Source organism: Rhinolophus ferrumequinum, chromosome 21 (assembly GCF_004115265.2).
Source record: "Rhinolophus ferrumequinum isolate MPI-CBG mRhiFer1 chromosome 21, mRhiFer1_v1.p, whole genome shotgun sequence".
Classification (NCBI taxonomy): Eukaryota; Metazoa; Chordata; class Mammalia; order Chiroptera; family Rhinolophidae; genus Rhinolophus; species Rhinolophus ferrumequinum.
The window spans coordinates 11054507-11076790 of NC_046304.1; the positions used below are offsets into that span (position 1 = coordinate 11054507).

A 22284-nucleotide genomic window follows, 5' to 3' on the forward strand; every position below is an offset into this window, starting at 1 on the left:
AATTTCCCCCTTTTTTCATAACTGATTAGTGCACAGATTAATAGAGATATTTTCCTTGTGTACTGAGTGTGTGTGCGCGCGCGCGCGCGTGTGCGCGCGCGGGGGGGCATGAAGGATTTCTGCATAAAACAAAAATGGCTGCTGTGACTAACTCCCCCCTTATAAAAAATATTTGAGGGGGGGCATTAATCAGTACTCATGCTCAGTCTGACATCAGCATAAATTGTTAAAGGTTAACTAGTTAGATACTAATCCAACTAGATCTAATTTTTTTTCTTTACTAGTCTCTTCCTCCCCACCTCCCTTCTCTTAAAGAAAAGCTTTTTTTTTTTTTTTTCTGAATACTTCAGAAGGGAGTGGTTTGATGTGAAGGCTTTTTTTCCCCTTCAGGCATTGAAAAGGAAAAAGATGAAATATATGTTTATATATAACTGTTTCTACATACCTCATTGAAGTCAAAACGCGTTTAATTGTGTACGTATCTTTTAAGCGAGAAGTGATACTGGATTTTTTTTCTTTCTTTAAAAAAGTGATAGAAATCCTAGTGACTTTTGGGGGAGAGATATGAATAGATACAATGATTGAGTTTTTTTTTCAAAGGAGTCCATGTTTGATTCTCCCCTTTGCCCAGCCTTTTCAGTGATTTATAATTGTACATTTTATCTTCACCCTTTTCTCATTTACCTCACCCTCCCCTTCCCCAATTGCTTGAATATAAAATTCATCTGACTTGGGAAATTAATTTAGGGGTAAATAGAACAGATTTTTAGAATAAAGGGGAAAGAGTCAAATCGGAAGATTGTGAAATGATTTTCTCTTTTCTCCTATTTCAGTATATTTCCCTTCCTCCATAATCTCCAACACTGATGAAGTGGAAGAAACTGAGATACCGTGAAAGAAAAGTAACCTGGACTGAGAAAGACAGAGGTAGGGGGGTTACACTCACATTTTCATGTGACTCTGAACCATTATTTCCAACTATACCCCAGTGTTTATCTTATAGTGGTACCAGAAATCCGATGGAATATTGTAAAGGAGTCCAAAAGTAGCTTTCTCATCCAGAGACTTGATAAGAGAAGTTGTAAAATAAAATTTGCCAGTTGAACAATGCTAGCAAAGGAAGAAGGGTGAATGGCTCAGTTCTACCCTTTTTCAGTCTTGTCACCCTTTTCTTACTCTAGTTCTTTTGATCTCACTTTCCCCCTTCCCTTGCTTCCCATCCCATGCCTGTGAAGTCATTTCTCTCCTGGGTTATTTCCCTACCTCTTAAGTATAGCTGCCAGCCACCCAGCAACCCCTGCAGTGTTTGGGAGCACCTGAAGAGGGAAGGGTAGGTAGGTAGCAACCAGAAAGTATTAGTACAAGGAATACTATGCAGATTTTTGCTTATGAGGCTAAAACGTTCTTTATTGATGTTCCTCCCGTCCCCCCACCACACACACACACACACACACACACACACACACACACACACACTAATGTACTTTATTGAGCATTGATTTACATCTTTTTCTTAACCTGAACTTTGGAATTTTCTTGCCTCTGTTCCCGTATCATTCCTGTATGAATCTAATTCCTATCTGTCTTCCATTTGATTTTGTTTTATTTATCCTCTTTCTCAGTCTCTCTTCCTAGTCCATCTGGATATCTCTCTTTTCTGTACGGGCTTGTCTGCACGTATGTCTTTATTTTTTACTAAGACCGTCTTTCTTATCCCTTTGACTGTCAGGCTCTAGCACCTCTAAGTGACTATCCATCTCTGTCTTCTTTCTGTTTACTTCTGTCTTCCGGGCTCTGATTGCATGTGCCTCTTCCTCGTGTATGCCTGACTCCCCCTCTTTCTGGCCCTTCTGTGTGTGTCTGGGAAGAGTGTCCCCACGTGTATGTGGGCAACCCTACACATCATGTGTGCCGCAGTCTCTCTACCTCTGTTCCCTCTCCCTCTGTGCTGAGCGCCTCTGCCTGCCTGCCACATGTGCCACGAGCTGCAGGTGTGGGTGACTAAAGGTGACTGTGTGCATCCCTGTACAAACATTTATCATTCTCGAGTGTGTGCTTTGCATATAGATCTCTTAATTTGCCTGATTCTCCCTCTTGTCCATCTCCCCCTCTGCCTACCCGCATCTCCTGTTCTCTCCCTACTAACTTCTTGATTTTTCTTCTACTATCCTTGTTTCTGCCTGTTTTTCTACCTACTTACTTCTATTATGGTGTCTGTCTGCCTGCCTGCCTGCTGGTCTGCTCCTCCCTGACTGGCTGGCAGCCTTTTTCTCTCTGGTTGTCTGTCTGCTTTGCTGGCTGTTTGCCCACCACTCTCTCTCTCTCTCTAGCCATCTGTCTCCCTGCCTGCCTGTCTCTATCACTTTTAGCCTGGGTTTTTCTACCTTCTATGCCCTGCCATGGTTCCCTGTCTTGGCTTATCTTATCCTCCTTCTTGTTCCTCCTCTTATTTATGCTTGTTAAGTTCCTGATTTTTCCTTGCCTCCCATTATGTCTGTCTTCTTGCCTACCTACTCTACTTGCTTGCTGCTATCCCACTGTTTAATGCTTGTATCTTTTAAGTCTGTCTGCTTATCAGCTTTTTTTCCCTTGGCTTTTCTATCCCAACATCCCATCAATGGTGATGGGCTGTATCCCAAACCTCTCAGTGACCCCTTGCTCCAAAGTCTTATCTGCCTTCTTGCCATATCCTCTACCTTGCCTTCTCTCACTGCTTACCGCCATTTCAGTTGTCTCTTTTTCTGTCTTTCTGGTTCCTCAGACAGTCTGCCTGCCTCAGTCTTTTTGCCATTTTCCCAGTTTCTCCTTGTCTTCCTGCCTTTTTGCTGTCTCTACCTGGCTGGCTCTTGCTGTCCACATCTCTGCTTGCTTTCCTTTTTTTTCTTTTTTTCAATCAACTTTTAAATAGATAGTATATACGCATGTACAAAATGTTTAAAGGACTAAAAGTGTCCTGTGAAGACTAAGTCTCCCTTCCTATCCTTCTCTTCAGCACCCAGTTTCTTTCCTCAGAACTGGCCACTACTTCCCATTTCTTGGATATTGTTCCAGAGAAGAGGCACACATATATATCTGCTTGCTTTTTGATGCACCCCTTCCTACTTCTCTCCCAGTTTTGCTGGATGCTGCTGCTTCTGTTAGTCTGTCAGTACTCCTTCCTATTTTGCTGGACTGTCATCTCTTGCCTGTTGTCTACTTTATGGCACTTGTCTTTTTGATTGACTGGTTGCTAGTTGTATGCTTTTACTACTAGTACCTGAGGAGCACTTAGGACAGTCTTGCTCTCTCCTTATCTCCTGTTCTATGCATAATAGGTTATCTTGATGACAGCACACTTCTGCTGGTCTCTTCATCACTGAAGTATGTATGAATTGAGAAAGGACATGAAAGCACTGATAGTACTGAAAAAATACTATACAAATATATGTATAATTTAATAAGTACAGATAGTTTATAAGCTGAGCTTACATGAACACAGTAGGTAACAGGCCTGCTCTGCCTTTCCCACATCTACATAAATTCTTTAAAAGCATATGAATATAGATCCTTTTAAGTTCAGCAGCACTCTTTGGCTGTTGACCTAGGCCTGTCCAAGAAGTTTGTCTTCCTCCTAGCCTTAAAAATCTTTTCTTCTTACTAAAACTTTTCTCCCTTTTCATCCTTCCTATAGCTCTTCTCACATGCCACCTTAGTGATGTTACAACTCATTGCGGGAAAGAAAGACACAGCCTCTATCCAGGTCTCTTCAGAAAGATGATGATAAAAGTTTTACACAACATGCACTGTTCTTTTCATTTCTGCTTTTTTACTGCCTGCATTCCTGAATGTAATGGTTTCAGCCTCTATCTTTGTGTCTCTCTTCTGTCTTTCCCTCGTTTCCCACTCCCACTTCTCTTTTCTTGGTTCTGTCTTTCCTCTTAACTCTGTGTTGGGCTACATTCTAGCTTCTCTTTCTGATTGGCTACCTTCTCTCTCTTCTGTGTGATTGGCCTGTATCCTTGTATCCCTCCATCACCCCATCTGTCTGCTGGATTCTCCCTGTCTGCTTGCAGTAATGTATGTGATAGCACTTTATAAATTATAAAGCACTGGGTAGTATAAAACATTATTATCACTTCGTTTCCTTTCTTTTCTTATTATTTCCTTTATTTCTGTATGCCTTCCTTCTCTTTTTCTCTTCCTATTTGTCTGTCTCTGTCCTTCTTGGTGGTCTTACGTGCTTCTCTGTCAGTCATTCTCCTTTCTTTCCTTGCCAGCCTGTTTGTTTTCTGCCATCCTTCTTTTCTGTCTGCTCAGTTCTTGTGTCTCTCCTTCTGTGTTTCCAGGTTCCTCTACATTTCTTTTATCTGTCTATTCTGTCTGTCCTTAGGCCTTTTATCTTTGCCTGTGTGTCTCAGTGTCTTTAGCTGCTTGTCTTCATGACTGTCATTTTTAATGTGGGCACCATTCTGTGCCTTTTGCTATTTTCCTGTACTTCAAAAAATAAAAATAAAATAATTTAAATACCATATGACTAATTGGTAGAGGAGAATATTTTTTGTTTTTAATGAGAAAACCATTAAGATGAGAACAAAAAAGGCAGGCAGCTGTCAAATGCAAACCCAAAATTAGCTTGTGCCACCCCCACAAAAAAAGAAAAACATTGTAAGGGACTCCCAAGATTTTTTTTTACTTAAAGCAAAAGCAAGAAACTTATCCAAAGCAATAGTTTCTAACGTTTTTTGGATCATAGAAACTTATAAACCCTTCCCCCAGAAAAACAATAAATATATAAAATATGACACATGTTTTCATGAATACCCTGAAGTCTGTGTACCCCAGGGTAAAACCCTGATGGAGGGAACCAATGAGACTGGTTAATAGAGCATAAACATGAACTTACGCAACAAAGCAGATCGAAGAACTGAAAAAACACTTTGCAATCTATGATTTTCTATCTAAGCAGATGTTAAAGAAATTCCCAGTTGTCTTTTGAAATATATAGATTAGTGATAATAATGAAAGGCATGTAAATGCTGAAGATAGTATGGAATTTTAGAGATAGAATTCTAAGTCAGTGGTTCCCAAAATGGCTAAGTAAGTTTGTCCTCTGTCCTTTCCTGGTAAGGTCTGTCCTTTGTTCTGAGATTATGCATTTCTTACGTGTATTTTTATAGATAGTAAATATATAATATACTTTATATGTAATAAACATATAACACACACACATATATTTTATACACACACACACACACACACACACACACACAGAGGGTGTCAAAAAATGTATACACATTTTAAGAAAGGAAAAAAACTATTAAAATGGTAATACTCAATATGTACTGATAACAAAAGATGAATATAAGTCATGTGTATACATTTTTTTGGCATCCCACTATACATACACACACATGATTATATATTTTAAACATATATCTGTTAAAAATGACCCTTCTAAAAATGCTTAAGATCTGTAGGGAAGGATGTCCATGATAGATTTTATGGAGAGAGAGATAGAAAATGACTTTTCATACTTCTGTACAATTTGAACAGAACATGCATGGACTTCTTTTAGTTACAAAATATTTGTAATATCTTTCTATTAAATAATGATGATGGGTATATAGGTTTGGGTTTTGTTATTCTTAATGTTCTTACTTAGCAAAATAAAAAGTCAGCAACTCCATGTTGAGAACTAACTTTTTTTTTTTCTTTTTTTTTTTTACGTTTTATGGTCATTGAGATCTAGAAGTCTGGGACCCACTGCTTTAACCTAACCTTTTCTTGATTTCATGAAGAAACTTTAGACCTTCATATACCATATGCATGATTTGCCATATTTGAGTAAATTTTATAATACTAAGAAATAATATCTATAAATCCTTGATTTGATAGAGTAATTATATTTTTTCTAATTCACTTGAAAATAAAAAGCATCTTGCATGCTATCAATTGTATAGGAACCATATTTTAAGAAATATCATTTTGATATAATTTTGTAGGTATAGAAATTAGGGCCCAGATGTTAAAAGGATTGCCTAAGATCAAGTTAGTTGTTAGGGACAGAACCAGGACTTGAACTTATATTTTCCAATTTATCTTTCTACTATTTACTGAATGACTTCTAAGTCAATGGGATCCCTAGAGTTTTATTAAAGGAACTAATATGTGAAATTGATTGTTACATATATAACTTTTTGTGTATAACAACTATACTACAGAACTGGCAATGATCAATTTAATTGTAACTTTTAAACTTAGATATTTTCTGACACAGAGTTCTACTTCTTACATCTACCCTAGAGAAACACCTAGTACATTGTGCATAAGGTGACAGGGATAAAGATGTTCATTACAACATTATAATAGCAAAAAATTGGAAACACCCTAAATCTCCAACAGTAAGGAACAGCTAAGTAAACTACATAGCAATTAAGCAAAATGAGTTACATCTATTGAATACATAGTAAGATTTCTTTACTATACTGTTGAATGGAAAAAAGCAAGTTGCAAAGCAATGTGTGTGTGTGTGTGTGTGTGTGTGTGTGTGTGTGTGTGTGTGTATATATATTATGCTATTTAGTTAACTTGTGTTTAAGAAGCTAAAAACAATACTACATGTTTCCACAGATACATTTATACGTATATAAATGCCTCTGAAAATTCTGGGCATATACATACAAAATTAGTAACAGTTATTTTTAGGAAAGAATAGTCAAGGGGAATATTTAGCTTTATTAATCTGAAGCTTTACATTTATTATTTGTGTAAACAAATTTAAGTAACCTCATGATCACATTAACAAATGAAGCCAAATGGAACAAAAAGTAGTATGATTCTCTAAAGAAATTCATTCCTTACTAATCTCTAGTTCTTTGGGGAGAAAAATGTGTAAGCAAAGTATAATCAGCAGATGTAATGTAGTTAGTTAGACTTTTGAAAACATTAGTGAGGTTCCAGTTTAAAAACTGAAATACAAGGGGAAGAAGGGAAAGGCATAGAAGAATATATGTAATATGGAATCATTGATAAAAGAAAAAATATATGAATATCCATAGAATATTCCTGAAAGAATACACAAGTAACTGCAGTAGTTACCACTGGGAAGGGAACACTTATTTTTTCGTTGTGCATCTTTTAAAGCAACTTGAAAATTTTTTAGTGACCAAGGGATTAGCTAGGTGGAGGAAGGAGAGACATTTTTTGAGATCATACATAAACACATAGAAAAGTTAATTAACAGTATGTGGTAGTGATGATTATTATGGGCTGTAAAATCTGAGTGTTCAGAGAAAAGAGATCTTGTGGGGGGAAGAGGGACCAGTGAAGAACTTTCATATGTAGTTTTATTTGAAGTAGGCTCCAAAAGGTAACTAAGATTTATATAGCAAACAAGAAGGGCCATCTAGGTTCAATAAGAAACTATTTGGCAAGTAGTATGTGAACTTCTTCATCTGACTAGAGTGGTAAGTTCATGTAGAAAGTTATAGTAGGTGTTCATACCTCTTTAAAGGGTAAGAATTGTTAGTATATCAAGTGAAGAGTAGAGGCCAGAACCTTGGAAGAACTTTGAAGAATGTAAGAAAGAGAAGAAAGCCAAAGGAAAAAAATAGAAATTGTTAAGAGTTGTAGGTACACCAGATAGTGTTATTGTGGTAAAGGAAGAAGACAATTCCAGAAGGAAGGTATAATCATTTGATGCTACATGCTTCGTGGAGGCCAAAAAGAGTACCAACTGACAGTTCCTCAGAAAGTTAAATATAGAGTTACCATATTACCCAGCAATTCAGTCCTAGGTGTATATACCCAAGAGAATTGAAATATATGAATCTTCATAGGAGAATTATTCATCATAACCTACAAGTGGAAGCAACCCAAATATCCATAAACTGAGGAATGGATAAACAAAAATGTAGTATATCTATACAATATTATTATTCAGCCATAAAAAGAATTAAGTACTGATATACGAAGGTCAGACAATTAAGTTCGCAAACTCATCCTAGAAAAAGTGCTGCATATCTCATTGCTGAATATCACTCCGGTCACCTTCGGAGTACTCCCCTTGGGAAGCTATGCACCGATGCCAGCACCTAGTCCACCCTTCAAAGCGATTTTGGAGCTCTTTTTCTGGAATGGCCATCAGAGCTGTTGTCATGTTACCCTTGATGTCCTGAATGTCATCAAAATGTCTTCCTTTTAATATTTCCTTTATCTTCGGGTAAAGAAAGAAGTTATTGGGGGCCAGATCAGGTGAATAGGGAGGGTGTTCCAATACAGTTACTTGTTTACTGGCTAAAAACTCCCTCACAGACAGTGAGCTGTGCATTGTCATGATGCAAGAGCCATGAATTGTTGGTGAAAAGTTCAGGTTATCTAACTTTTTCACGTAGCCTTTTCAGCTCTTCCAAATAGTGAACACAGTTAACTGTCCAGTTGGTACAAATTCATAATGAATAATCCCTCTGATAATGAAAAAACGTTAACAAGATCGTTGCAACAAGTTTGCGAACTGAATTGTCAGACCTCGTATGCTACAATATGTATGAACCTTGAAATTATGCTAAGTGAAAGAAACTGGACACAAACAGCCACATACTGTACGATTATTTATATGAAAGGTCCAGAATAGATAAATTCAGAGATAGAAAATAGATCAGTGGTCGTCAGGGGTTGAAGGGAGAGGAGAATGGGGAATGACTGCTAACGGGTATGGGATTTCTTTTCTCAGTGATGAAAATGTTCTGGACTTAAGTATTGGTGATAGCTGCATAACCTTGTGAATATATTAAAAACTCCTGAATTGTATGCTTTAAAATGGTGAATTTTATGGTGTGTGAATTATATTAATTTTTTTTTGAAGACTGCAAACTAAGAAAAGTATTATATTTGGCAGCTAGTTTGGGTGAGGAAGTTACATAGCAGTTAAAGATTATGAAAAACCATTAAAAGAAGTTATTTTATAGAGGTTTGTAATTTTATAAAAGTATTTTATAGAAGTTGCTTATAGAGGTTTGTAATTTAAAAATTCTATCTATTGAGAACTATTTCATAGGTTCAAAAGGATATATATAACATACATCAACCACAAAGAATATTAAAATGAACATATGTACCTATCGTCTGATTGAATCAATATAACAATGGTAAGATCTGTAAAGCCTCAGATGATCTTCCATATTCCACATTCCTCTCCTGCCCCTACTCAGGATACTGAACATTGTGTTATCATTCCCTTGCTTTTGCTTTGACGTTAGTTCCTTTCCTACCTGTAACTTCTTAATTTAAAAAAAATTCCAACCTACAGAAAAGTTGGAGTACAATGGACACCTGTATATAAACTCTTCATCTAGATTTACTGATTGTTAAAACTCGTGCCACATGGACAAAATGACTTGAGCAAATGCTTACGATCCTATGTTAACTGCATAAAACAATATAAAATCCTATGTATAACATAATCACAACCACGTAGGAAAATACTAAAAGGAAGTGGTTAAAATGTTAATAGTGGTTTCTGCTGAGTGATAAGGACTAAGAGTGATTTTTGTTTTGCATCTTTAGGCTTCTCTACCTGGAATTTTCTGTGAAGAGCACATATTCTGTAATGAAAAAGAAAACTGAGTTTAAAAATTTAATTTAAAAAGTGTATGGAAAGAGAGAGAATTGGCGATAGTATCAAACATTTACTCATAAAGTTGGATAGTCCCAAAAAAAAATATGGACAATAAACCTAGAAATAGACCATATATCTGAGGGAATTAATTATTTCCACAGTTGCTTTCAGATTCCTCCATCATGTATGCAAAGGATCCAGCAGTCTGACTGTGTACCCCTCCACTTCTCTTCCTCCTTGTCATTTGCTTACCTCCTGATCATTCCCCTCATTCACTGAAGACTGACCTGGCTCAGTCCTGCCCTCGACTTCCTAACCCAGAGAACTTTCCATTTCTCATCTGGCAAAAAACAAACTTTTTTTCCCTTTTGACATTGCCTTGTAACAATTTCTTAATAGTTTTCCATTGACTGGCCAACTAGAAATGACTTGCTTTTCATCTTTTGTCAGGCCCCAGTTGTTTCAGCAGAATTGCCCTGACACCTTCCCTGGCTGATTAACTCTTTCAAGTTATAGATTTGTCATGATAAATGCTAGCTCCAAGCTGGCTTCCTCCTGCCCTTCTGCTTGCTGTTGGGCCCTTTCACCATCTAGCTCTCTGGACAATAATAACTCTAATTTTCATTTCAGACTAAGTTAGATATGATTAGTAAATTAAAATCAACTAATTAAAAAATATATTCTATATTCCAAAATTGTATAACTCCTAAAATGTACTGCAGAGCCACATAATGAAGTTATCCTCTCTCTCCATTAGAGAAAGAGTTTGAGCTTTGGAGTCAGGTAGCACGTAGAATCCAAGTACTGCCACTTACTAACAAACAGTGACCCTGGGCAAGCTACTTATCCCTCAAGTCTCAGTTCCCTCATCTGTAAAAGAGGGATATTCATGCCTACCTTACATGGTTGTAGTGAGGTTCATAAAGCACTAGTTATAAGGCACTCGATAATTGGATTAAGAAGTACAAATTGGTAGTTACAAGAGTCACAGGGGTGTAAAATACAGTATAGGGAACATGGTCAATAATATAAAAACTATGTATAGTGTCAATGGGTACTAGACTTATTGGGGGGATCACTTCGTAAATTAGATAACTGTCTAACCACTATACTGTATACCTGAAATTAACATAAAATAATAGTGAATGTCAACTGTAATTAAAAAAAAATAATCACATGGATATGTAGGGAATATAGTCAATAATATTCTAATAACTGTGTATAATGTCAGATGGGTAATAGACTTATTGGGTTATTACTTTGTGAAGTATATAAATGTCTAATCACTATGTTGCTTTGTACACCTGAAACTAATAAGTAAATAAAGTTCAAAAAAAATAATTGGTAGCTATTATTCTAAACAATAAGTTTACTATTAGCCATTTCGCAACTGGGAGAAATTCACTTAAGATGATTGCAAGGTGAGAAGATTCATGACCCAAGTTATGAATCATAGCACCTAAAACTGAAGAAGCAAAGTGCTGACTTTAGTTAATCTTGCTCCCAGTAATTGGCCCCATTTCCTTGCTTTCCCTGCTTTATATAAATAAGCTAAACTCTGGCATGATAGGAAACAAACCGCATTTTACTGGACTCAAATAATTCTCCAAATGGAGACATAAACATTGTTAGGTCAGAAACCAAATGTTAGTCACAGATACGGTCTACTGATTTTCTAATCAAGACAGATGTTACCTGGATGCCAAATAATGTCACATCTTGGGAAATCCCAAGGGAAGCATTCATTACTAACTAAATAGTGGCCAGCAGAAGGAGAAGGAATGAAAACTAAAATTTTTGAGTGCTTTTTCCAAGGACCTTTTATACTGCTGGGCATTTTCCCATATCTTATTTTCAATCTTCTCCACACTGTAAGGTAGCTTCTTTTTAAGTGACCATGTCCTGGTTTATGCCTATTGTCCCTAGTGAAATTATACTTCTGTTATCTATATTTTATGGTTATAGAAATGGAATCTAGAGGAAGGAAAGTATTCTGTGCATGGTTACAAAGTCAGAAAACTCCTTTCTGCAGTTGGATTTCTTCTGTGAATATCCCATCCATACCTCATCCAACTGCAGCCTGACTTCTCTAACACACACCATTTTGCTGTTTGCTAAATCCATGGAAATTCAAGTTCTTATCTTACTTGACCTCTAATGCAACATTTCACACTGTTTACCACTGCCTTCTCTCAAATATTAGGTTGGTACAAAAGTAATTGCAGTTTTTGCAATTTCTAATCTTTTAAGCCTCAATTACTTTTGCACCAACCTAATTAATACCTTCTCTCTGGCACCATATTCCTGAGTCTCTCTCACCACTCTGGCTTTTCCGTGTCTCCTTTTTCTCCCTCCCTCCCTTAGATACTGTTCCTCCCAGGCCCTCCACTTAGATCACACTTCGTTGTCCAGGTGATCTTATCCTTGACTTTGGCAACAGTTACTCTGATTCTCACACCTGTAACTAGCCCAGAGCTCTCTTCAGGATCTAGTCCCATATAACCAGTAAGATCTGGACATCTGGATTTGCATGCCCCAGAGTCACTTCATACAGCTAACTAAAACTACATCCTTTTCTCCCCCAGATTCCTCGTCCAGCATTCTCCCTCCCCATCAGTGGACTGATGATCATTTTTCCAGTCACCCAGGCTGGAAACTTGGGTGTCATCCTTAATGGCTCCCTCTGCCCCACACCCCCTCCCAGTAAATTATTGAGTTGTAGAATTCTCTCGTAACTTCAGTTCATATTCTCTGATCCCCACTGCCACTAACTTTAGTTCCGGCTGCCTTCATCTCTTTCCTGGACTGCTGCAAGAGCATCAGTCTCCGTCTCCACTTTCTTCCCCTCCCTTTTTCTCCCCTCCAATGCAACATTTTCTCTTGACATGTAGTCAAGTCACCTTTTAAAAATGTAAATCTGATCAAGCCATTCTCCCTATAAAACCCATGACCCTGAATTATACGCTTTAAAAGGGTGAATTTTATAGTATGTAAATTATATCTCAATTTAAAAAAAAATAACCTGGTTGACACAGCCTTGCATGACCTGGTCTGGCCTTATCCTCTATCATTGCCCACCCTCCTCTGGCCTCCCATCTCCTCTTAGCTTTCCTTTTAGCACTTCCTCCTTGCTTCTGAGCTCTCCACCTACTGTCTCACCTCTAAACTGTGCACTATTTATGCCATTTATTCTTTCTCCTTACCCTCGTTCTCCTCTCCACTTGGCTAACTCCTTCTTGTCCTTCAGGTCTCAGCTTGAGATGATGCTTCAATGAAAAGCTTTCCCTGATCTCCCTAGACTGGGTTTAGGCGTTCCTGAGACATTTCATATTTAGCCCTTTTGTAGCACTTACCACATTATATATTTTTTTTTGATGACTGCACACATATGAGCCTGACTCTGTGCCCAGCACGTGCAGAGCTCTCCTTAGCACCCCAACCCCGAGAGCACAGTGTGTGCCAGCGCCATTCCCGGGTAGGTGCACACAGGTTCCACACGGGTCCTGGAAGGTCACTGGGCTAGGTGCTGGGTATTCAGTGACAAATAAGAGACATGGTCCCTGCCCTCCAAGACTTTATAATCTTAAGAAGGAAGGAAGATGGACATTACACTAATATTTAGTTACACTAAATATTTTCATTTAATTATTGTGTTTCAGGGCAACCTGAGAGTACATGATGAAAGATTTGACATAATTAAAGGGATCAAAGAAGACTTCTCTGAGAAAGGGACATTTAAGCAAAGACTTGAAGCAGCAGGAGTTGGCCAAATGATGAATGGAGGCTGGAGTGTTCTGTGCAGAAGAACAGCATGTGAGAAGGCCCTGACAGAAAGGAGTTTGGGGGAGTTTCAGAGACTTAAATGCCATTGTGGGAGACAAGGAAGAGCCAAATCATCAGGGCCTTGTGGACAGTGGTAAGGGTGTCCTACACAGGAAACCTTGGGAGACTTTAAACAGGAAAACTGTAAACGCTGCTGTGTACAAGTGGAAGCAAGATGACAAGCCTCACAAACTTCTCTGAATCACCTGTCAAGCTGTAAGCTTCTTGAGGGCAGAAATTGTGTCTTATTAGTTAGTGTATCCATGTCCAGTACTGTGCCTGACACAGCAGATGCTCTGTACTATATACATGAATTTAATAAGTGGATGGTGGGGCCAGGATTTCAACTTAGGTTTTCAAGAAGGGCTCTACTCAAGTATCAACGCCCCACCCCCACATACAACCCTTCAAAGACCTCTATCCACACCCAAGTCTAACTGGATATCTGTGTATCTGTGGTCGATTGTATTTTCGAAAAGTGGCCATAATATCTCACACCCAACACATTCTTATTACAATCTAACTTTGGCTTTCTTCTCGCTGAGAAGTGAGATCTAGTTCCCTCTTCTTGGATTGGAGGCAAGGTTATAAAAGGTGATTGAGCTTCCTCCTGGTTCTCTTGGGATACTTACTCTTGGAACCCAGCCACCATGCTATGAGGAAGCCCAAGATACGCCCATGTGGAGAAGAACTGACAGCCAGCATCAACTTGCCAGCCATGTGAATGAGCCATTTTGAAAGTGAATCCTCTACCTTCCAGCAATCTGCCTAGTTGATACCTTCTGGAGTGGAAATGAGCTGTCCCCACTGAACCCTGCCCAAATTATAGATTCATTAGCAAAATTAATGATGGTGGTTTTTTTTAAGACATTTTAAGTCTTGAGATGGTTTTGTTAAGCAGCAGTAGGTAACTGGAACAGCATCTTATGTTTATCAGGGAGGGGAGGCAGTACAAGTCGGGTTAGTGGGTGGCCTATCACTGTCTTAGTTCAAAGCCCACCTCAGCTACTTACTAGTTGTATAACCTTTGGCAAGTTACATAACCTCTCTGTGCTTCAGTTTCCTTTTTTCAGTGTAAATAAAAACAGTACTTAACATTCGTTTTGATTAAGTGGTGATGCAGGTAAATGCAGATCTCCAGTTAAGACAGATCAATCTTAGTGATCATCTCAGGCAAGCCTCTGATCATTCCACCATCCCTCTTATGTGGTTCTGGGTCTCGCTAGTACTTTTGGTGTGTGTGTGTGTGTGTGTGTGTGTGTGTCGCGCGCGCGGGTGTACCGTGTTTCCCCGAAAATAAGACCTAGCGGGACAATCAGCTCTAATGCATCTTTTGGAGCAAAAATTAATATAAGACCCGGTCTTATTTTACTATATATAAGACCGGGTCTTATATAATATAATAAATATAATACCTGGTCTTATATTAATTTTTGCTCCAAAAGATGCATTAGAGTTGACTGCCTAGGTCTTATTTTCGAGGAAACAGAGTGTGTGTATATATGTATGTATATATATAAAATATACACACAAATGTAGTATATAGCTTTTGGTACTATCTGAAATGATCTTGTCTACTTGTTTATCCCACCAGAGTATAAGTCCCAATAAAGCAGGAGCCTGTCTCATTCACTGCTGTAACCCAATACCTAGAACAGGACCAGGCACAAAGTGCTTAATAGAACTTTTTTGTTAATGGATGAATAGCACGTTCACACTTCTTGTGGAAGACATCACTGGTTCCTACCCAGTATCCATTCTCTCCTTCCATAGTAGTGGTCCCTGCTTTTGCATGGAGGTCAATATAAAATACTAACGCAGACTCCGTTGCAGGTAAGGCTTGTGTAATGCATTTCCTATCGATGAGATGTAGTCAAAGGTCTGCTAAGGATGTCTGGGAAAGTTTTTGCTTTGATACAGGAACTGCCCTTTCTTCTTTTCCTCCTTCCTGCCTACAATAAAGGCTAGAAGTAGGGCAGTCAAAAAGGCAATAAACATGAGGACAAAAACAGGAGCCACCTGAGATTAATGAACTATCTAGTGGAATCACTACACCACACTTTTAACCCTTTGTAGTTAAGCCCAGCAGTTAGCATTTTATTACTTGCAGCCAAATACATTCTCAACTGATACACTATAGTGGAGTAGTAACGACCCCTCTAGGCTGTTTATTGAGGACAAGGGACTATTTCATCTTCCTTACTATTCTATAAAATTGGAAGAATTTATCAGCACAGATGTTACTATTCAGATCTCTTCAGCTCTCTTCAAATAGTGAGAGTGGGCAAATAGCAAGGGACACCACATTATCTGAATCTATTTGGTTCCTAAGTCCAGACATTTTGGATAGTGGAGGTTATGTGTACCATTCATTTCTGAAACCGGTATTTATACCACTCCATGCCAGGCATTATATGGCTGCTGGGGATACGGAGATGATTAAGTCAGATGATTGAAAGTGGATGCCCAAGTTCCCACTAAACATAAAGCTCCCAAAGGGCGGGAACTGAACTCCCAGTAGGAGATTTAATTCTAACAGTCTATCTACCATCTTGGTCCTCATCTCAACCTTCTTTACCCCTGACCCCACTTTAGTGGTCACGCTTCACTTATTCATTCACCAGGCTTTTTTAGACTTTCCCAAGTGCCTAGAATACCCAGTCCTTGGACTGCATATTTACTTGTATTTTGAATGCCTAATGTTTGACTTCTAAGATCATTCAGGTTTCAAATTCTGTCTGATTTCTCGACAGCTAAACCTCATGTACTCCTGCTGGTCCATCATAAAGTGGCTGTTTTCCCAGCATGAAATATCTCTGTGGTTTACCTAAACTCAGCTGTGGAAGCTGGGTGCATTAACCTTATCCTGATGTCATGACTGGGTGTTGTAGTCAGTTAAGCCCAAATGATAGATCCCTTCATTCAGCTCCAAGGTACATCTAGATCAGCATTTGGGACTAGTCATAAACTTTGCCCCAAGTATTAAAGCTTTAGAGATTGCTGCCATGGGAGCACAGGTGTAACAGGTTGAGGTAGGCCATTGAGGCAGGTGCCAGGAATCCTGGGGCCACCTTGTATTGCCACCTTTGATATTTTACTTTTTCAGTGTGTGTGTGTGTGTGTGTGTGTGTGTACACTGTTCAGAGGCAGAAGGTTGGGCCAGACTGATGGAAATTAATAGTGCCTTTCTCCAAAATAATACACATCTGTACATATACACACAATATTTAGAAACCATTTCTGGAGGTCCAGGTTAAGAATCCACCTGTGATTGACGGTGGAAACTTTTTCAATACCATAATTTGGTCCTTTTTCATGTATGTTTTATCCCAATGAGCGGGCAAGCTTCCTGCAAGGAACACATACTTCTTTATTACCACCATTGATGTGTTCATATAAGGACAGAGGCTTGTGGGAAATATTTGCCAACTGAGTCTTTTGAAGCTGCCTGATAAGGACAGGCAGCTTTCAATATTCTGCCATCCTACTTCCATCCAAAATGAAAGAGATCCCCACAATAAAACTTGGACCCCACACTCATGTTCTATTTAGTTTCTAGGTTTTAGGCCAAAGCATTACGTACATATTCTTCTTGCAAATATCCAGTCTTGGGTATTTAGAGAACAAAGTAGTACCTAGTGGAAATCTTTATATCCCCAAGTCAGTAAATATTAATAAATGGATGTACTCTGTTATCTTAAAAAATCTGTGGTCTTTATTCCTCCCACAGCTCTGTGCCTCACCCCATACAACCCACACTTGCAATCAGATCCCTTTATCCTATCCCATGAATTTTATTTCTCAAACTACACTCCTTTGTTGGAGTGTGCTTGTGGAAAAAATTAAAAACAGGAATAAACATAATGCTAATAGAATAGTGGCCATGTGGTTTTTCCTTTTTTCCTGATCCTTCCCTCCCACCTATAAATTTCAATCGGCGACCTTTAATCCTAACCACTTTAGAACTTGAAAGTATTTTCCCTCTTCCAGTCCCCTCTCCCAGATTCTGTAGGTGATTATAGCCACCTGGTGGCCATATGGGGAAATAACAGGTAGATTGCCCCAAAATTTTCTGGTGAGAGGTATTATATAAAGAACCTCGGGAGTAATTTTTGGTCTTGTATCTGGAGAGCAAGGAAAGAAACCTGTGGATAGAGATTACAGCACAGGATCCAGACATCCTATTTCTTGGTTCCACCTTGTCTCCCAAGACACAACATCCCATCCACTAGTTACTACAGAGAGATTAATTCACTTAACATTTGGGTTCAAAATCAAAATTTATTGAGCAGCAACAATGTGCCTAACACTGGGCACACAGCAGGGAACAAGATGCACGTGGTCTCTACCCTCATGAAATTACAATCTAGCAGCTGGCCAGCCAATTATATCCGTAATTCTCACACTACAGTTTAATAAGTGCTCTGAAATATGCATGGTGCTAAGAGAAGATTTAACAGAAAGTCTTGACCTACACTGAGAAATCAGAAAAGGTCTCCCTGAGGAAGAAACATTTAGGATCAGGTAGGGGACAAATGGAAGGAATTGCACTGCAAGCAGAGACAGCTCTGAGGCAAGAAGACATTTAATGAACTGAAAGCCAGCCACTGTGGCTGGAACACAGGGAACAAAGGAGTGATACAAGATGAGATATGCAAGGTAGGCAGAGGCTGATTTACACAAGGACTTTGAATTTAAGACTTTATTCCAGAAGCAACTGGAAGCCACTAAATCTAAAGGAGGAAATTTAGATGTTTAGGTTATTTTTTTCAGAGCTCACTCTGACTGCTGTGTGTGGAAGACAGAAGTGGACATGGGAAGACTGATTAGGAAGTTTCCATAGCACTCTACAGAGATGTGACGAAAGGTGGGAGAAAAGATAGATTCCAGAGATATTTAGGAGTTAGAATCTACTTGGAGTGACTGAATATGTGAAGAGAAGGATGTGTTTCTGGCAACAGGTACTGAAATAGGAGACTGGGAGAGAGAAGGGTTTGGGCAGATCCCTTAGGCACAGGCCCTGAGGCTGGCACAGGCCCACAGCAATAGCATAGCTTTAGTTCTCAAATAGTTTAGGGTTTAACTGAGCAAACAAGATACACATGAAACAAATGCAGAGTCGATTAAACAGCAAAACAAGTCCAGATAATTCATGGACGCTTGCGTCACATGGGACTGAATGGAAGCCCCCGTCTCACAGTGTGTTCAGATACTGCTAAAGCCAAAACAGATGTCTCCACCTTTGTCCATGCCTTTCAATCAGTCCCTCAGGAAACTCCTATGCCGCCCAACCAGTGTCTCACAGGGGCCACCCTTCCATGCTCTGGGTCCTGGTGCCCTCTGCCAGGAAGAAGCACTATCCCCTCCCTGCTTCTTTTTTGCCTGTTACCGTCAGGATATTCACCTGTTATTCTCATTCCCCTCCCCTACTTAGGTTAAATGGGACCAAATCTGGCCATTGGCCCCCATGGTTGTTCTCATTTGGTCACCAGAAGTTTTGACTTACTTAGCTGCTCTCTTTACATTACTCTGTCAAGCCTCCTCTTGTAGAGCCAACATCTTGCCAAGTTGACCCTGTCTTCCTGACCTTCCCTAAGAGGCACAGGCCCATTATGAATATACTGTGGCATTTGCCTCCTGTTTGCTTCCCCATCCAAAGTGTCCCTCTCTGAAGTCCCTTTCTCCACTCTAGTTGTTCCTGGAATCAGTATATACCCAACTCTGTCTCAAAAAAGTCAGAAGAAAAATTTTGCTATGGGATTAACCAGGAAGTAGCCTCAACGGGTATTGTTCAGCTGACACTTAGCCCTCCCTGCCTTCGGTGTGCTACTGCAGACCTCTGCTAACTCCCTTCCAAAGACAGCAACTGCAGAAAAAATGGCAGACTACACAGTAGGCCTACAGGTTCCCACTGCACAATGAATCTAAGACATTGACATATTGTGTTTACAATGAAAAGAACATGGACTTTGGAATTGGGCAGACATGGGTTTATATCCTGGTTATTAACTAGTGCGCCTTTGTGCTATTAAATCTTGCTAAGCTTCAAAAGACTTATCTGTAAAATAGTGGTAATCGTATCCATCTTATGGGGGTAGCTGTATTAAACAGGGTGTATAAAGCACACAGCATAATATCTAGCCTGAATTGCCTGGTAACAGTTCATTTCCTTTCTTTCCCTTGGTTTCAGCTATCAAATACTATTCAGAAGGGAGATAAGCCAGTTTTGTATGGCCAGTGGTAGACATTTCCTATCCCTGTCTTTGTAAACATCACCTTCCTGCAGCCATCCCATTGCTATCATTGCCAAAACAGTTCTTCAATCCCTCATCCCAGTGTAGGACTTCTGTTTCTCTTACTGTCAAAAAGTTCTGCCTGAGCTCTATTTGACCATCCTCTTCTACATCTCCCTAATCCAAGATACTTTGTCTTCTTGTATCGTTTGTAAAAATTAATTAACTTCTAGCATTCCCCCTAACATTCTCAGAGTAAATTATAACAGACCTGAGAAATATGACCTTAACACTTCAGAAGGGCATGGGAACCACAGGCCAGTTCCCAGAGTGGAATGGAGGCCTAGGTCTGTGCACTACCCGCTATCCTCACTTCTTTTCCTACAGGGCACAAAAAGAGCCAAACTCAAAATATGTCTTGAGTCTACATAAGCATATATCTTCTTTCCTATAGCTCTGTGAGGTCATCATTGAAGTAGAGCAGTATTGCAGGTGTGTGGAGTGTACCGTCCATATTGAGAGAGTCAAATTCTTCCTCCTCATCCTGGATCCCATTCTCTTCCAGGGTACATTCCATGTTCAGGTTCCTCCCTTCATATTTCCATGTGTAGCTGGCAGCATGTGCATTATAGGGGAGATAGCGGTGTAGGATTTCCCACATTGACTCCAGAGCCCCCACCTGGAGAACATGAAAGCACCCCACCCCCAGAATTCTGGATGGAACATACGCGAGCGCGCGCGCGCGCACACACACACACACACACACACACACTCCAAACAAAGGCCAGGAGCCCAAAAGATAATACAGCTGGGATCAGAGTGCCTCTTTTGGCAGATAGCAGCTTCGGGCATTCTATAGTCCAAGAAATGAAGTTGGAGCTATAGCAGGTAAATGAATGGCCCCAAATCCTAACTGTCTTCATGGCAGCCACTTCTAATAGATGGCCCTAAAGGGTCCAAGTCACTGCCTCATACTGTGTTTTCCCAAAAGTAAGACCTAGCCAGACCATCAGCTCTAATGCGTCTTTTGGAGCAAAAAGTAACAGACCCAGACTGGGTCTTATGTTACTTTTTGCTCCAAAAGACGCAGTAGAGCTGATGGTCTAGCTAGGTCTTATTTTACCGGAAACACGGTAATCTCATCCCCACAATAACATAGACTATTAAGCGTCCAATTTGGATAGCAATTGCTATGCAAAACATAGCATGTTAGAGCTTCCAAGGAGCACCAGCCCTAAGATGCATGAACTGCTGCCCTGGGCTTATGAAGGAGTCTCTTGTACCCTGTTACTCCACCACTCCTCAAATTCCCAATACTGGGGACCTAGGTGGTCTGTTGTCTCGGTTGCCCCTAAAAGGGGAGAAAATACAGCTCCCACCAGTTTTGGAGAGCTAATGGCCTGAAGATCTGCTTGGAGATTTGCTGGGTTTCCCCATTCCCTCTAAGTTGTCCCCAGGCACCAGTTCTCACCTCCAGTGTGTGCTCCTGCGACGTGAGCGTGTTAATGATGCGGATGTTCCGGGTCTTGGCGGACAGCCGCCCCACCTTGTAATGCGACCCCTGCCACCAGGGCTTCCCGAAGTCATTGGCCCAGTCCGAACGGGGCAGTTGAGGTGGGACATGCAGAAAGCGGCCCCGGAGGGTGCGGTATCTCAGGGAACCGGTCAGGGGATCTATGTGTTTGCGGATCTTTAAAGCAGGATTTAGGGGAGAGGGTGGGAGCAGTCACTATCTCAGGCTCTGGCTAGCCCCTGCTTTTCTTCCCATCCCCACTTTCCAGTGCCCCTCCCCCCAACGTCAGGTTCCATCAGAACTCACGTCTCTGGTCTTTGGATCAAACCAGTGGCTGATATCCTGGCCTGCAACTTCCACGATGGGTTTCAGCAGCAGGTCTCCTGGGAAAGAGCAGCCGCCGTCAATGCTAGCCACCCAAGAACCAGGCATCCCCAAACACCCACCCCGACGCTGGCCCAAAGTGTGGCCCTTACCCTTGTACTTCTCTGCCAACGGCGTTAGGTCGTACACGTATCCCAGGTAAGACACCCAAAGGTCTTCCGGCTGGTTGTGTTGGGCCACCTCAGCCGGAGTGAAATACCGACGCTGGAAATATTCAAAGTCTGGCCCCGCCACTAAGCCCCGGCGCAGCATGGCTCTTGCTCTATTGGTCGCCGGCTCCTTTAAGTGCCTTTCTCGCTCCTCAGCACGCTCTCATTACTACATCCTCCTTCTCGTGCAGGAGCTAAGGGAAGCGCGTTTATCCGCTGACATGGAAACCATTGTCCTTTTTCCGCCACCGTCCACGGAGATTAAACGCTGTATGGCGAAAGAGGGACGTGGGCTCATGGGAAACGTAGTCTGATTCCCGCTTTAAAGTAACTTGAGTTGCGTCCTCAGTTCGGGGGAAGGGGGAAGCGAACACATTTTTAATTCAGAGTATGCTGGACTACAAGGGGATATAACAGACTTTCTCGTGAGGCAGAAAAACAGAGGAGAGTTGTGCAATTGTGAAAAAAGATATTCTTGCTAAATTCCTGGGTTCAAGGATATGTAAAAAAAGCCAGAGAGGTCAAATTTCTCGCGATATCTTAAGACATCTAAGAGGCCTCAGTGAGTCACGGCGCTGGAGAAGTAGA

The 22284-nt window shown here is 40.3% G+C and overlaps 1 protein-coding gene and 1 long non-coding RNA gene across 4 annotated transcripts in view; one reads left to right on the top strand and one right to left on the bottom strand.

Moving 5' to 3' along the window:
- LOC117012788 (uncharacterized) overlaps window positions 1-14657 on the top strand; it is a 15790-nt gene extending 1133 nt beyond the window's left edge. Inside the window, exons 2-3 of the long non-coding RNA XR_004421231.1 lie at window positions 834-927; window positions 13255-14657. This is a non-coding gene — a long non-coding RNA (uncharacterized LOC117012788). The remainder of the gene's footprint in view (window positions 1-833; window positions 928-13254) is intronic.
- Window positions 14658-14887: 230 nt separating this feature from the next.
- On the bottom strand, window positions 14888-22136 carry LOC117013706 (cytochrome b5 domain-containing protein 1). 3 transcript variants are annotated; one of them, XM_033091090.1, is made up of 4 exons: window positions 21640-22136; window positions 21470-21546; window positions 21122-21340; window positions 14888-20329 (listed from the first exon to the last, which is right to left on the bottom strand). In XM_033091090.1, the coding sequence occupies exons 1-4, from the start codon at window positions 21797-21799 to the stop codon at window positions 20099-20101; spliced, it is 687 nt and encodes a 228-aa protein (XP_032946981.1). In that variant the 5' UTR covers window positions 21800-22136; the 3' UTR covers window positions 14888-20098. The 3 variants fall into 3 exon arrangements, with proteins under 3 accessions (XP_032946981.1, XP_032946980.1, XP_032946982.1); XM_033091091.1 differs by having other exon boundaries at window positions 20108-20261; XM_033091089.1 differs by having other exon boundaries at window positions 21470-22136.
- Window positions 22137-22284: the final 148 nt, after the last annotated feature.

Excerpts from the sequence above, each read along its gene's own strand:
- LOC117013706 (XM_033091089.1), bottom strand. The coding sequence starts at position 21,799 with ATGCTGCGCCGGGGCTTAGTGGCGGGGCCAGACTTTGAATATTTCCAG. Across the intron at positions 21,341-21,469 it reads TTGATCCAAAGACCAGAGAC|ATCCGCAAACACATAGATCC; the intron begins GTGAGTTCTGAT and ends CCTGCTTTAAAG. Across the intron at positions 20,330-21,121 it reads CGCAGGAGCACACACTGGAG|GTGGGGGCTCTGGAGTCAAT; the intron begins GTGAGAACTGGT and ends CATGTTCTCCAG.